The 15,017-nt window shown below is 38.8% G+C and overlaps 2 protein-coding genes and 1 non-coding gene across 3 annotated transcripts; all 3 read right to left on the bottom strand.

The window, feature by feature from the left end:
- Window positions 1–1,039: 1,039 nt before the first annotated feature.
- psmb7 (proteasome 20S subunit beta 7) lies at window positions 1,040–7,394 on the bottom strand. The gene is made up of 8 exons (XM_056588644.1): window positions 7,285–7,394; window positions 6,431–6,524; window positions 5,362–5,459; window positions 3,561–3,701; window positions 2,757–2,872; window positions 2,579–2,637; window positions 2,218–2,369; window positions 1,040–1,439 (listed from the first exon to the last, which is right to left on the bottom strand). The coding sequence occupies exons 1-8, from the start codon at window positions 7,344–7,346 to the stop codon at window positions 1,328–1,330; spliced, it is 834 nt and encodes a 277-aa protein (XP_056444619.1). The 5' UTR covers window positions 7,347–7,394; the 3' UTR covers window positions 1,040–1,327.
- On the bottom strand, window positions 3,359–3,483 carry LOC130381907 (small nucleolar RNA ACA64). Its single transcript, XR_008895532.1, has one exon. It is a non-coding gene; the product is annotated as a small nucleolar RNA ACA64 (small nucleolar RNA).
- Window positions 7,395–10,066: 2,672 nt separating the features above from the next.
- Window positions 10,067–14,828, bottom strand: LOC130380521 (nuclear receptor subfamily 5 group A member 2-like). Its single transcript, XM_056587757.1, has 7 exons — window positions 14,820–14,828; window positions 14,259–14,351; window positions 13,998–14,139; window positions 12,834–13,450; window positions 11,869–11,988; window positions 10,701–10,848; window positions 10,067–10,331 (listed from the first exon to the last, which is right to left on the bottom strand). Exons 1-7 carry the CDS (start codon window positions 14,826–14,828, stop codon window positions 10,078–10,080), a joined length of 1,383 nt encoding a protein of 460 aa, XP_056443732.1. The 3' UTR covers window positions 10,067–10,077.
- Window positions 14,829–15,017: the final 189 nt, after the last annotated feature.

Genomic DNA, 15,017 nt, shown 5'->3' with positions numbered 1-15,017 from the left:
CGTAAGGTCATGTGACAGGACGGAAGGGTCTTACATTGCTGCGTAACAAAAGCTGCGTTCAAGGCGAATAAGAATTTGGAACCTTCCGACAGACGCCTCACAGCATTCGCATGGTCTGAAGAATTTGAATATTAATAACACTTAATATAATCATTTTTTAAAGTGTTGTCAAATGGTTATGCCTAACTGCTTTTTATTTGGTATCTTAGTATTATCATTTAATATTGCGATCGATTACCATACTATTAATTGCCTAAATGAATTCTTGTGTCAATCACCAGTGTTCAGCAAATTTGTCTCTGGGGTATTTACTTTATTTGTGGGGTATTTGTGGTATTTTAATATATTTGATAAACTGAGTATGACCTAGCAGCAAAGCATATTTCATAAAAAGACCACTTCAGCCTAGCTGGGCAATGATAACAGTCAGACTTATAATTACATGCCTAATAATACTATTAGACATGTTAGTATTATAACTATATTTCTACTTCGGTATAGTTTAGGATCCATAATTTTAGACACACTAAAAAAGTTCTAAGAGAATAATTAAGTGATCAAAGTTGCAACCCCTTTTTTGGCACTTAAAAATATAAAATACATATTTAATAAAAAAAATAGGTAATACAATAGTACACCATCCATGGCCATAACAGGCTCTATAGCTCACCCTGCAGCCAGAGTTAGGAATCACACCATTGAAGCAGAGGCTAAAGAAGGCATACATACAAGTTCTATGAAAAACCATTTGATGCCATAGCACATGCTGAACACGATCCACACCTACTATTACCACACTATATGAACGCCTCGCAGAAGTACTACAGATAAATAAGCGTACTAAATAACTAAGGACAGGACATTGTTCACATCTTCGTTAATTGTCAATTAATATGAAGAAATATAAGTAATCACTAATAAGCAACACACTAATAGGAAGGTCTTGAATTTGAACTCAATAGTTTAGTGTGTATTATTAATTCTATAACAAACACTGCAGTATTGGACTTTCCCATTTGAGCCCACTGACCCAGCAATACAATAAAACATGAAATGCACATTGCCGAGATCGTATCCTGTATTTCAGAGTTTATTCCAACCACTGGTCACACATGTTCAATAGCACCTGAATTAACTTTAAAATTGCTGAAAACTCAAGGTATGTTCAAATGACATAACACATTCAGAGAGGGACATTAACAGGTATAGGCATTACATCTTTATTGAAAACCATTCATTTTTATTGAAAAACATACCATATCTACTACTAGGTATAGAATGGCAAAAGGAGGGGGTGTTTTCAGGAACATAAAGAGACGGGAGCAGATTAGGACGTGTCCATGGTCTGTACGTGCTCTCCAACGGTGTCCAGGTTTAAGGGGGTTATTACTTTGGTCAAAACCCCAGTTGTTCCTTTTTTGTACTTGTAATCACCAGTCCTGGATAGAAGAAAATAAACACCTGAATTAGACACTTTTTCTACAGTGAACAACCTAGTGTTGAGGATCCATATTTTTTAAACAAGGTAATTGTTAAATATAGACCATTTATAATTGGCATTTGAATTGACACATCATAAAAACCCATCCATCGAGATCACAGCACACCGATTTAACTCTGGGAACTCGCATGCAAGTTAGTTAAATGACTTGAGGTAAGTTAGAAATGAACGACGAAAAAACGTAAAACTTTCAGTTAAAGGATTAGTACACAAAACACAGCACAATATTAGAGGCAGGTGAGATGGACCGTGCCAACTTTGTACTTCTAGGGAACACATTTTACTTACTGGCATAAGGTTTCAAGCTCATTTACTCTTCAAGCAAAACAGGCAACAGGGTAGAAGTCAGGCATCATCTCTACAATTATTTCCAGCTACGATGCAGTTATGATTAAGTATCTGGTTTTAACCTTAATATCATCCAAACAGTATTTCAGGTTAAAAAAATTAATCAGGCTTGCAAGCAATGCACCCCTGGAAACGGAAATTGTTACATTTTTGCAGTCTATTAACCTTTTAGAATCATAGAATACTAAGTTAATGGTATAACTGAATACTGAGTCAACTGTGTAATGCATTGAAAACCTCTATTTGCGAGTTTATTATCTGGTTAAGTTCCAGCTGTGCTATTTTTACAATTAGCATTCAAACAGCACTCAAAAGTGAAATTCAATTGTTTGGGCCCTGTTTGTCCTCATTTTAAGAACATTATTTACCTGACACCCTTCTTGTTAGCCTCATCGTGGGGCCTGATGTAATCCACGTTGCCTTTGGTGATGACACACAGGTCAATGTTGCTACCGGAGCCCAGATCATTGAAGATTCCTCCAGCGATAGCATCACGCACAAGCCTCTTGGCCTCTTCCACCTGAGGAAATTAAACGGGATGGAAATGGTAATCAATTGATCGTATTTGTTAATGCTTCAAACTAAATAGAATTATGCTGACATTACAGCAACATTTTAATGAGATTAATGGAGCTACTATCTTGAACATCCCTTTTTAATCAACCAAGCCGTGTTATAAATGCATGTCACCTGACACCAACTTTGCATAAGACAAACAACAAGACTCACCTCCATATCGGGCTTGTAGCGATCCTCAAATACTGCCATCGCTGCAAGGGACCCAGAACCTTAAAAAAAATAAAAGGATCAAAACGAATTCAATTCCATCGTAGCAGTGCTTTTCATTTTCAATATCTAAAAAGGTATTCTGCTCTTCAAACAACATCCATGTGAATCGTGAACCCACCCATGGTGACATAGGGCAACTTGTCCGTGGAGCCGTGGGGGTAGATGCTGTACAGGTGGGGGCCCATACAGTCCACGCCCCCAAGCACAAGAGCAGCGCCGATGTAGCCCTGGTACCTGAACAATGAACACATCTTCATTAATAAGGGTACGACAAAGAATTGGGATGAAAGTGGACCAGAATTTAATGGTACATAGGAAAAGAAATCCAGACTAGTCTGCAACGCATTTAAACCTTAACATGGGCTGTGTTTAAGAATGTCGGCATCACGTTTTAGCTTATTTTCCCACCAAGAAAGGTTTACTGGTGCTTGCCGAGTTTGTGTTAGAAGGAAGCCGAAAATGCGCTTACAGAATCAAGCATCCACCAACATAATTGGTCGCAACAAAGTTAAAATTTATTTAACTGAAATGCCCCATTCACACAGATTTGTGCTTGTCTGCTTGTCAGACTTTTGATTATTAATATAAAATCAGATTTATCAGACTAGATGCTGGCTAAACTGCATATATGTGCTGACTGGATTACATTTTAGTTCATTCTGGCTGGTCATAAATAACAACAACCATTAAGACTGGTTTCCAATTGGATTCCTTTAAGAATTTTGTGGGAGCATTGGTTTTATCAGCAGGCCAGCGTGTGATAAGCATTAACGCACCCAACATCAATGTTGGCACAGTAATCTGACCCCAGCTGACTGATACACCAGAGGTCATTTTCAGTTTGTGCCACGAAAAACTTCCAATTTAAAAAGCAATTTAAACATTTACATACAGACGGAAGCCAAGCTACAGAGGTCCATACCTGAAGAGCATCTGCTTGAGCATGCGGTTAGCTGTAGCAACGCGAGGCAGCCTGCCGGTGGAAAGGCCGTGCAACTCTAGGTTGGAGGATATGATCTGGGTGGTCATCTCCGTGTCCGCAGCCGTGCCTGCCCCGCAGCAACTGCAGAGACAAAACAAAAGTCGCATCACTACATGTATTCACAAACGTCCCAACTATAACGATGAAAGACCCACCTACTCCTCATTTGCGACTTTGTTACATTGGTCCTTACTCATTTCAAAGTAAAGTGAGTAATAAGCTACATCACAATGTTTAGCCCACAAGCAGAAAGTGGACGTGCAAGCTGTAAGCCGACGAATGAAACAACACTTAAAGGGCACTTGCAAGCTCAAGGACCTATAAATAGGAATTGATTAATGTTACCTATAAATGTATGAATTGATTAACGTTTCAAGCGTGGACTTGTAGGACCACAATCTCATGCTTGTCGACAACCTACGATTTCTAGTGAACCCAAATCCAAACTCAAACCTCAATGCACCGGGAGTACCGTCCGCAGGTACACTAGCGGGTAAAATCAAGTACCAAGAGTTTATCATGACTAGTTAAATAGGGTTAGGGTTAGGGTTTCCCCAAACAAGTGTGGGGAAATGATGCTTCCAAAATTATTTTTAGAAGCATATTAGTTAGGGATGGGAATCGAGAACCGGTTCTTGTTCAGAACCGGTTCCGAGTCAACCGATTCCTTGGAATCGTTAGCAAGCCTGCTTAACGATTCCGCTTATCGGTTCCGGTCGCGGCAAATGCGTCGTGACGTCACACACACGCTGCTTTGATTTGGTTCAGAACGCAGCAAACATGTCGCCGCCGAGGAAGAATCGCATTGTGCGTTCACACCAAACGCGACGGGGCGACAAGATCCCATACAAAGTGAACGTAGAGACGCGTATAAGGGCGAGTTTTTCGCGGGAGAAAACCGATGACAAGTTTTTGTCGTGATGACAGCCAATAAGCGTTCAACAGCGTGATAACTGAGTGACATGTGTAACGTAACAGCCAATCCGCGTTCAGCCGTCAAACTCAGTGCAGTGCAGTCCGGGTGAACCGCGGAATGGAGGAGAAAGTGATGGTTGCAGTTTGCGACTCCCGGAGCTCTATATATAATAGTATATAATATATTATATACTATACTATAATTGTATATATAATATCACGGCCAACAGCTCTGTCGCCTCCGGATGGCCGTAGCGTGGGGAGCTCTCATAGGGATTGGGCTACTCGGGTTTTGTTTACCGGCATTGCTATGGTTTCCGGTCTTGTGTGTTCCAACGGTTTATTAGTTAGGCCCATCTAATAAATCTCTGTCTAATCAATGCTTCATTTTGTTTATGTCAGTTTAATTTTGTTACAAGTTGAATGCAAATGAGCACTGTTAGAATTCCAAAAGGCACAAGCTCTTACTTGGCTGTTTTCAGTCTGTGTTTTTAGTTGTATGGCACATAATGATGGCATTTGGGCTTAAAAAGCGAAACATATATCTTTTCGTCTAGACCAATTGATTTGAAAATGTACAATTTCCTAATACTAGAAGCACTTCTGATCAGATATTAAAGAGATGTAATGCAAACAAACACATTTATACTTATTTTCTCACCCAATGAGAATCGATAAGAGAATCGATAAGGAATCGGATCGATAAGCAGAATCGGAATCGTGAAATTCTTATCAATTCCCATCCCTAATATTAGTTCATATTACAGTAAGATGACCCAGCATGCCAACATAATGAAGCTGCTTGCTTCAAAGCTCCAATACTCACTAAATATTGGGTGAAATGTAGTGGATCTTTGAGCAGTTCTTGTCTGCCACGATCATGCCTTCAGTAGCTCTGGTGTCTGCCCCAAGGACAATCCCATCCTTCAAAAGACAAAGAATAGTGCATTATATACACCATCTTTAAATACATTTGGTATTCGATTATGTAGCACCTTAGTCCAGTGAAAAATGTACTTCAAAAGCGTTTTAGATTTACAAAAAGATTTACAAAATATTAGACAATTACTTTTCTTCAACATTGGGGATACTTTTGTTATGGACAGGGACAGCAGAGCCTGTTGATTCTTTTGACTTTTAAATGTCATACCTTTCCCAGAAGTCTGCCTTTACTCAATCATTGATTGCCCCTCTGAGTCCACTGAAACTAAGATCCTGTTAGCTGGGACATGGGTTGAGGCATTGAGGTCAGGGGCCCACGTAGGGCCCTGTGATATGCTTATAGGGTTGAGTAGATTGATGACATCTAAAGATATTTGTTGATCTTAATTGAGTTCTTATTTTTCATAAATGTCTTGTTCATAGAAACTGACACCCTGATAATTCGTAGCCATGAGGAAACTACTTGGTGTATAGTAGAGCAATAAATGAACGTACACTGAAACATTGATATTACTGGCAGATGTTTGGTTAAAAACTATGTGTGGAAGCAGCTGTAAAATAGTTAAGTTATGGAAGCATATATGTAGCAAAATTCAAATGGCAATGCAATTTGCAATTCAATAAGTCATTACATTATGCAATTGACAATTCATTATGTAATTTAATAATGTAATTTGTAAATACGTCATTCAAAGTGTATTTTAATATCCATACAAATTACATTATTAAATTACATAATGAATTGTCAATTGCATAATGTAATGAATTATTGAATTGCATTGCCATTTGAATTTTGCTACATATATGCTTCCATATTAAGTTGTCGTTCCAAACATTTGACAGCTAAATATGGGGTAACGGGAACAGTGAGGTTAGTAATTCAGAGATCAGAAACGCAAAACATTTAATTGGACCATGCCCCGTTTTCCTCTTTACCAGATTGTTTCACTTACCTTGAAAACAATACCACAGATTGTGGTACCAGTTTTGCGTGCTGCAGGTACGCTGGATCCCAGCTTTGCAGAATCGGCTTCTAAAACTGCATTTCTAAAAATGTATCAAAAGGATTTGTATAAATATGGACAAGTAAATGCATCCTAGGCTATTTAAACACGTTGTCTTATATATATTTTTTTACAATTCAAATGTATACTAAAATGCAATAAAAAATGCCAAAGACTGACGAAAATATTATCTTGTACTTTTGAAGGTTTAAGAGAGTACTTCTAGGGGTTTCAGAGCGCCTGAATATCACTCTGAAACATAGTTAATTTAGGCCTGGTGAAATCAAATGGAAAATGCCAATATCCACGAATGTCATGCGTGAAGTTCGAAAGGAACCATCCCAACGTTTCACCTAAACTTGTCACTCATTCCTAAATAAATGGACTACAATGAAATCTGTAACGTTTCATTGTATGACTGTGTTGATGTTGAATCCCCAGTGCACGTCTCATTCAGTCCATTGCGCTAGCAGAAGCTAACCTAGCATGCTCACTCACTGGACATAACTGGCAACACCATTTTTATAATATCAAACTTCTCCACAATGAGAAAATATTTGAATAACAAAAACTAAACTAAACTTATTAATTGTTACACTCTCGGACATTAAATTAGTCTACATTAATTTCAAAATGGCATTTTCAGGACTAAAAGCCTTAGTCATTCAAGCACACACCCGCTGTAGCGGGCTAGTAGCCTCATCCTAAGTACACCCAATCTAAATTCATACTTTTCCGAGCTTGTCCCTGATGTAAACTGCATTGCACATAATATGACACATTCATATCCATCACAACCTTACCTTTTACAGTTCTCGAAACTGAAACCTCCAAGAGGTGCCCGGCTAACAGACAAAGTCGCCATGTTTCTTTTAGAATTAAGGTTCGTTTCCGGGAAGCAGTCGGACCTGAGAGGATGTATACAGGATGTATGGTCACGACCATGCTCACGACAGGGTACGTTGTCATTTCAGATCCAAAAGGACGAAAATAATGCATAAATAATAATGCTTATAATGCTTAATAATAACAAAATAAACCACAAAATAAAATGTTGTTATACTGTTTATTGTAGAGAACAGCTATTTATGTTAACCGGTCACCAATAACCATCAATTGTATATGAATCAATGGGGACGTTATAACCCGGATGTTGTGCATTCACTGGAGTAGTTGGTAAAATAATGCACACTGCAACTATTTTGGTATTCATGTAGGGGGTTATGGTAAAATGTAAGCTACTGCAGTCACATTTTTCAAACGCAGAAAAAACTGTTCAGAATAATTTTTAACTGTAGGCCTACAATCTTTTTCTAATCTCTGTCCAATATGTAATGAATCCAAATGGGTCAAAAACATGTGGGACTTCAGAAACAAAGAATGACATTCGACTTTCAATAAAATGACCAAAATCCCTTCAAAGTACTTTTATGAAAGACAATTTATGAATTTATAAAGGATGATGATTTATGACATATTCATCATCTGAGTGATTTAAAATAACAACATGATTTTTTTCTTATTTACATGCCTTTCTGTTCGATTATTTAAAAAAATAAAGGCCTATTTATGCAAACATTCTAATAATCATCAGTGTAATTCCTGGCTAGGCATCTGACAAACAGATTTTAGCATTACATTATTACCAAAAGTGATCACAGTGTAAACAGATACATTTAACGGATTAAGTTGTTCCAATGGGGTGGTCATGTTTTTCACTTCAATGGGATGAATGCCAATCTGATACCAGCTGGTTGGCAAGGTAATTTAGGAAAAAGTGGTTTGCTATCAGGGGAAGCAGATCAAATGGATGTCAGGCAGGAAGCGTCTCGAGTGCATTACTTTGATTGGGGGCGTCTATCAAGAGAGCTAGATAGAAAACAGGTGGATAAAGAGTAATCAGAGGGATCTGCTTTTCGAGTTGGACTAGGCCTCAACCTGGAGAAATGTCAAAGGGATACTCTCCTCATCACACTTATAGCCTGCTTTGCCATTTAAATGTTCTATAAATCACAAGTTAGTGGTTAGAATTTAGATTAGTTATTTTTTGCTTCATTAAATTGTATAAAATGTTAGGATTTCAGAGTTGACAGTTACCAGTCATTTGTGCTGTTACATTGGAACAATGGACCCCAAATTATGCCATGATATTAGAAATATACATTTTGAAGGATGAAGGATGGTGAATAATATTATTTATTTGATTTGATTTGGGGTAACAAAAAACATACTTCCAAGAGGGTATGCTTGAAAATATATTTGCCATGTTTACATCTGCAAAAGTATTCATTTATTAGCGAAACATAATCATTTACCTCTTTCATGGAAACATAAATACATTAACAATTTGAGCGATACCTATCACACCAATTTAAAACTGATTCAAGCAAACTAAAGCTTCTTAATTATCATACTAAATTACTTATAATATTTCATGTCATATGTAAAATGTGATTTGAATTCTGAATGAATTTTTGTGTTGGCATCTTTTACATTAAGGCCATTTAGCAGATCAAATTTACTACCATTTACTATCAAAGCGACTTACAATAAATCATCAATAACTATTACTGCTATCTGCAATTTAATTAAACATTTGGACTACATTTATAGAAAAAAGGTCTTTCAATAAAACTAGTTCTGGAGAGTACAAAGGTTGTCTCTAAAATGTTGTCTTTATCATCATTATGTAAAGTTGTTTATGGGTATTATTTAACCTCTTGATTTGCATGTCACATGTTTAGACGGCCCAAAGCTCTTCAAAGCAACCAATATTTTAATACCCTCTATGGGGTCTCTGTACAAGCTCAATGCCCCCCCCCCCCCCCCCCCCCACTGCGTAGCCTAGGAACATTCAATAACAAACTGCTGGAGGCTTTTGTTTTGAACAACATAAATGGCTGGGTTTATGCACTTAATTCACCTAGGCACCCAGGTATAAAAAATTATGCTGTTTATAATGAATAGGTTACAATATCAATTAACACATTTAATTGGCTTGATTTGTTGGCTGCATTACTAATATCATTAATATTTTGTTACTGAGTGAAGTTTGTGGCACAGAATATAGCGATATAGCAGTCAGAACCAGTAAAAAAAAGATACCAGACACTGTTGATTTTTTTTTTTGCTTTAAGCAAACAACATAAATAACATTTGTTACTTTTGTTATTGTTCGTACATTCACAGATTAAATGCTATAAAAAGGATACACAGATCACTGCATTGCTTTGTTATTTGGTATTCAAAAAAATTAAAAAAATTAACAGCAAAATATTTTTGTGTGTCAGTATAAATGTAAGTACACAATGTACAAATATTCTGTGAAGTTTCTTCACATTTTTTGTTTGGGATGTTTCAGTGTTGCTAGTTATTGGGGATTGGTTAGTTGGAATATAGGTCAGTAAACAAGCTTCAAAGAACTTGTTTCCAATCAGCCACCGTCCTTATAGTCACATTTTCTTTAGTGGCACTTTGTACAATATGGCTACAAAAACAAAATTATCCATTTAGATTTCAATTTAGAGTATCCTTCAAATATGCACTTCAATATACTTTACACATAACACCACAAATATTAGAAATCATAGCATCTTTCACATGGAATGGTGCTTTGCATGCAGCAACTCATTAAGCAGATTGTTACAGGGCACTTCACCACAAATATCCTTAGAACATAGATACTCCTCAGCAAGCGTGCTGAGGGCACATAGGTCTGACCAGCACAGTAGCAGCTTATCAAACTTGTCAAGGAATTGGGGATAGGCACACAGTGTATATTCAAGCAGCGCCCTATGAACTTGCTCCTTGACATTCTCCACAAACGACTGGTTTTCAACGTGTTTCACATCTGCAGACAAGATAGAAAGAGAAGCGCCAATGCAATGACATTAATTATATAGAATAGGACGCTACAAATTAAACTGTATACATATTATATTAACTACAAGGATATCAGTTTAAATTGAAGATCAAATAAAACCAAATATGATATCAAATATGATAAAATGTAATCCATTTTCTGCCTAGATACAAGAAACATAACAATGACTTCCCATTAGTAATAAAAATACCCTCCTTAAATTGTGTGATATCAGAAATAACGTCTTTGTCAACAAACAATACACAGAAAACACAAGTGAGAACACAAAATAATACAGTATATTAGTAATACTAATACTAAAACCATAAAACAGTATGTTCGGCAGACAATACCTACTTGTATTGAAGAGGATGAGAAACTTGAAGCAGACCACCTCATTGCGGTCTACCTGCAACTCCCGGAAGGATTCCACCAGATCCTGTCCCTTCTGGACAAGAGTTCTGAGCAGGGGACCGGCAGGGCTGACTAATGCCGGCAGATCCACCTAGACACAGAGGTACTGCTCAGACATACACCATCCCAATGCATTCGGCTTTCCACACAGAGAACATCCACCATTCATATATCCTACGTAGGGTGGTTAACATCTAGTAGGCCTTAAAGCTGCTGAAGCTAAGACTCAACAGCTATTATCTGAGTGTAATTTGTTAGAAACGGCCCAGCCACCTGTTATGAGTATGCTTTGATTTAAAGGCTCTGGGAGAATATCTGTTTTGAGTTGACTGCATCCGCCTCGGTATGAGTCTATGTTGATAGCAGAACATTCTAACCAATCGGGGCATCTCGTCCTTCCCTGAGTGGTTCGGGGAATCCATATTGCCTGTCAATCACAGATGGGTGAATGTAACACTTCCCACTTGCCCAGAACCGAGGGAGGGAGGGAGGGAGGGAGGGAGGGAGGGAGGGAGGGAGGGAGGGAGGGAGGGAGGGAGGGAGGGAGCAGAGAGGGAGGGGACTGTGTAGTTTCCAGATCTTGCTCTCTTCTGTTTTCTTCTAGTCTCTTTCTCTTTACTCTCTTAAAATAGCCTGAAATGATAACTTTGCTGTCTTTGCAGTCCACACAAAGGTATGAATGGTCAATCAATCAATATATCGTGAGTCAATCAATGAGTAAATATATAGTATAGGGTCACCCTTTAAATAGTATCTGTTCCAGTGTTATTAAACAAGCAACTTAACACGTGTGGTTGGGGAATGGTTTTGATCAGGTAAGTACATGTTGTTAACGTTTGTAACCATGATCATCAGTTCACACATGAAATTAAACTGTAACAGGAAACTCTAATGCAAAGTGTTGCCATATATAGTCAATACATAGTAAGAATTAAGACATTATTTAAAAAAAAAAAAATTAAAATAAAAAAACATGAAAAAGAAACACAAAGTCTTTTGAGACAGACACCATAATCCACTGAGTAAAGGACCTTTTAATGCAGGTGACAATCCACAGAAATGGTGGTTCTAATAGGCTAAGATATGAGGCCTTGTAGGATGGAGCGCTGACCTCCTGTCCAGTGACCAGGACCAGACTTCCCTGTCGGCCATGTTGGAGCTGCCTGGAGACCATGTCCAGGACCAGCAGCTCACACCAGCAGTGGTGCAGCAGTTTCATCTGGTCACTCACCTGGTAGATCACAAACACACACACACACACACACACACACACACACACACACACACACACACACACACACACACACACACACACACACACACACACACACACACACACACACACACACACACACACACACACACACATAAACACACACAGACACACAGAAGCAAGGAGTCACGAGCCGAATACACACACACACATACACACACACACACACACCCGACACACACACACACGCACGCACGCACGCACGCACGCACGCACGCACGCACGCACGCACACACACACACACACACACACACACACACACACACACACACAAATGTAACACAGAAGCAAGCACTCACAAACATGAAAACACACACATGCACACAAATTTAGAAAAAAATTATGCTCTGTAGTCTTTCTTTGGTTTGGTGTAATTTAAGATATAACAAATAAACAAATTATTTTCATCAAGTAAATACAGATACAAACCCTTTTACTATTCCACCAGGCAAACAAATTCTGATTGCTGAAACCATTATAGTTACGAAACACACACTTAAAGCCATGTGAACACTCTATTAACAAATGGTAAAACTAATCCTTTATTCTAGCAATAAAGAATGAGATAAAAAACAATGCGTGTTTGTGTTAGTGTGTGTTTGTGTCTTGGCCTGTGTGTGTGTGTGTGTGTGTGTGAGTGTCCCTGTATGTTTGTGGGTTTCTCTGTCTGCCTGTGTGTGTCTGTGTGAGGCTTTGTGCATGCCTGCATGTGTGTTAGGCCTTCACTGTAACCATCAAAAGATGTAACCATCCCTAAATCAGAAATTATAACAAACTGCTATCTTCAGACGAGGTACATTTACCTTCAGCTCTTTGAAGAAGACGCTCCCACGAGCCCATTCCACGATGTAGAACAGCATCTGGTCCACCATGAGATACATGTGGGTCACCCCATACCCACCCCACCCCCCTTCCCCTTGCATCTGCTCGAGACGGCCAATGATCTTACTCCGCACCTGGAGCTCATCCAGCTCACAACGCAGGAATTCAACCAGCAGGTGAGGCAGTGCAGGCCCCTGGGCCGAGAAGGAGCCAGAGCACTGGGCCTGGGGGATGCCGGGGATGCCAGAGCAGTCGCCAATCACCGCCATGGCATGGACCGGCGAGTAGAGCGCCCCCAGTGGCGATACGTGGTAGTGCTGGGGGCTCTCGTGGCGTGGTTGGTTTTGGTAGAAGCTGTAGCCGCTGTGAGTTTGTGGATGGAGGTCGGAGGTGATGGTGTCGCTGGGGGTGGTGTTAATGTTGATGTTGGTGAAGTTGAACGGTGTCCTGGTTGGAGGAGAAATAAGACCCGGGGTGTATTCTGCCTTGAGACCGTGACTCTGGAGCAGAGCGTTTTTCTGCTGCTTGAGGGCACGGTGGCGCTTGTACATTGGGCCGAACCTGTTCCTGCCACCACGCATCCTGTCTGCTCGGACAGCTAACACGGGGATAGGAATAAGAGCAGTAGGCCTATATTAGTATTATTATCATACATTTATTGATCATATATTATACCGTTTCGATTCTCCACCCATCCCTACCACGTGGCAGAGTCTTGGTCCATACTCCATCCCAACTCTATGCCCATTAAATATACAAATTCATTTTTAGTAGACCACAAAATAAGTTTTACGGATAAGAATTTTTTTACCATCCTCGTTATGTAAATTGCACTCATGTTACAACTTAATAGTTCATAACCTTATTCCACCTCTTCACACATTCATATTAATTTGGTTGCATGGGCCATTTATATGAATCTCCGTTAAAATGCACAATGTATTACAATTGATTCTAGAAATTGTGTATCTCCTCAAATTAAAATTATGAAAACGTTTTGAACTTGAACAGACATATATGGACTTTTACTGTGCATCATTGGCAAATCTGTGCTCAGGTTAGGCCTGTTCAATAATAATAACAATAATACAAATAAATTATGTAATGAATGATGCTTATGCTATACAATTATTATATCTTCTTACCTTCCAATCGCATTCCAACACGAAGGCACTTCTGGAACCTACAGAAAGGACATCTCTTCCTCTGAGTTTTATCGATCCTGCAATCTTGGCTTTCTGAACAAGTGTAACTCTTGTTGTTTTGAACCGTGCGTTTGAAGAATCCCTATTTGGGTAAATTATCATTACGTCAGTAAGAATATAGAGTATAGAGAGGGCTATATTGGCCTATACTTATATATCTCAAAAAAACATCGTCTAAAAAACAGTTAAAGAGGCTATTACCTTACAACTTTCGCAGGTCAGTAGTCCGTAGTGGTACCCGGACACCGTGTCCCCGCACACGGGGCACATGTCTAGGTCAGCATCACTCGGGTACTGCGTCGATCACAACATCACGGGTCATGTAACGAGCCGTTTATGCCATTTTATTAATTTGTACAAAGTGTAGGCACAATAAAATAAATGGCATTTGGACAACCTTTTTGAAAATTAAGCTCATGTGTGTTACATGTAGGCCAATAATCAGCAACACTGGCATATTCTAAAAATGATATAGCAATGGGTAAGTATATTGATATCAAAACAGTTCAATATTATTATTAGGCTATTTGTTATTAATATTTTATATTAATAATTGTTCGAGCGCGTGTTTTTTTATTTATATAGGCCTATTAGTATTGCCCCCTTAATCCCTTAAAGTGGCGAAGGCTATTTAGAATCGCTTACGTTCTTAATTAAAAAAAACCACACATTTTCACGAAATGCATTACGAGAAACCGCAATCTTATTCTCTCCATTATACAGGATACAGGCCTGTTTTCTATTTATATTTTGGCAGCTTACCCTCTCCATCCTTAGTGCGTCTAATTAATAGGTATTGAAGACTCGTGTATCTCCGATGACCATTCAAAAACAAGAAGAATGGAAGCAATAAACGAAAAGAAGTGTGTTTTGTTGGGCGTCGATCTCTCTGTGCACGGGAACATCCTCCGTTACCTGAGGGATAGGTAACGTAGCCGCAACAACATAGGAGGACGTGAG

This window comes from Gadus chalcogrammus, chromosome 4, assembly GCF_026213295.1.
Source record: "Gadus chalcogrammus isolate NIFS_2021 chromosome 4, NIFS_Gcha_1.0, whole genome shotgun sequence".
NCBI lineage: Eukaryota > Metazoa > Chordata > Actinopteri > Gadiformes > Gadidae > Gadus > Gadus chalcogrammus.
Note: the sequence above shows the minus strand (reverse complement) of the source record. Positions and strands in the feature narration are given on the sequence as shown.

Excerpts from the sequence above, each read along its gene's own strand:
- psmb7 (XM_056588644.1), bottom strand. The coding sequence starts at position 7,346 with ATGGCGACTTTGTCTGTTAGCCGGGCACCTCTTGGAGGTTTCAGTTTC. Across the intron at positions 5,460-6,430 it reads TCTGTGGTATTGTTTTCAAG|GATGGGATTGTCCTTGGGGC; the intron begins GTAAGTGAAACA and ends TGTCTTTTGAAG. Across the intron at positions 2,370-2,578 it reads GCTACAAGCCCGATATGGAG|GTGGAAGAGGCCAAGAGGCT; the intron begins GTGAGTCTTGTT and ends TAATTTCCTCAG.
- LOC130380521 (XM_056587757.1), bottom strand. Across the intron at positions 13,451-13,997 it reads TGTTGGAATGCGATTGGAAG|CTGTCCGAGCAGACAGGATG; the intron begins GTAAGAAGATAT and ends TCCCCGTGTTAG. Across the intron at positions 10,332-10,700 it reads TCTCATCCTCTTCAATACAA|ATGTGAAACACGTTGAAAAC; the intron begins GTAGGTATTGTC and ends TCTTGTCTGCAG.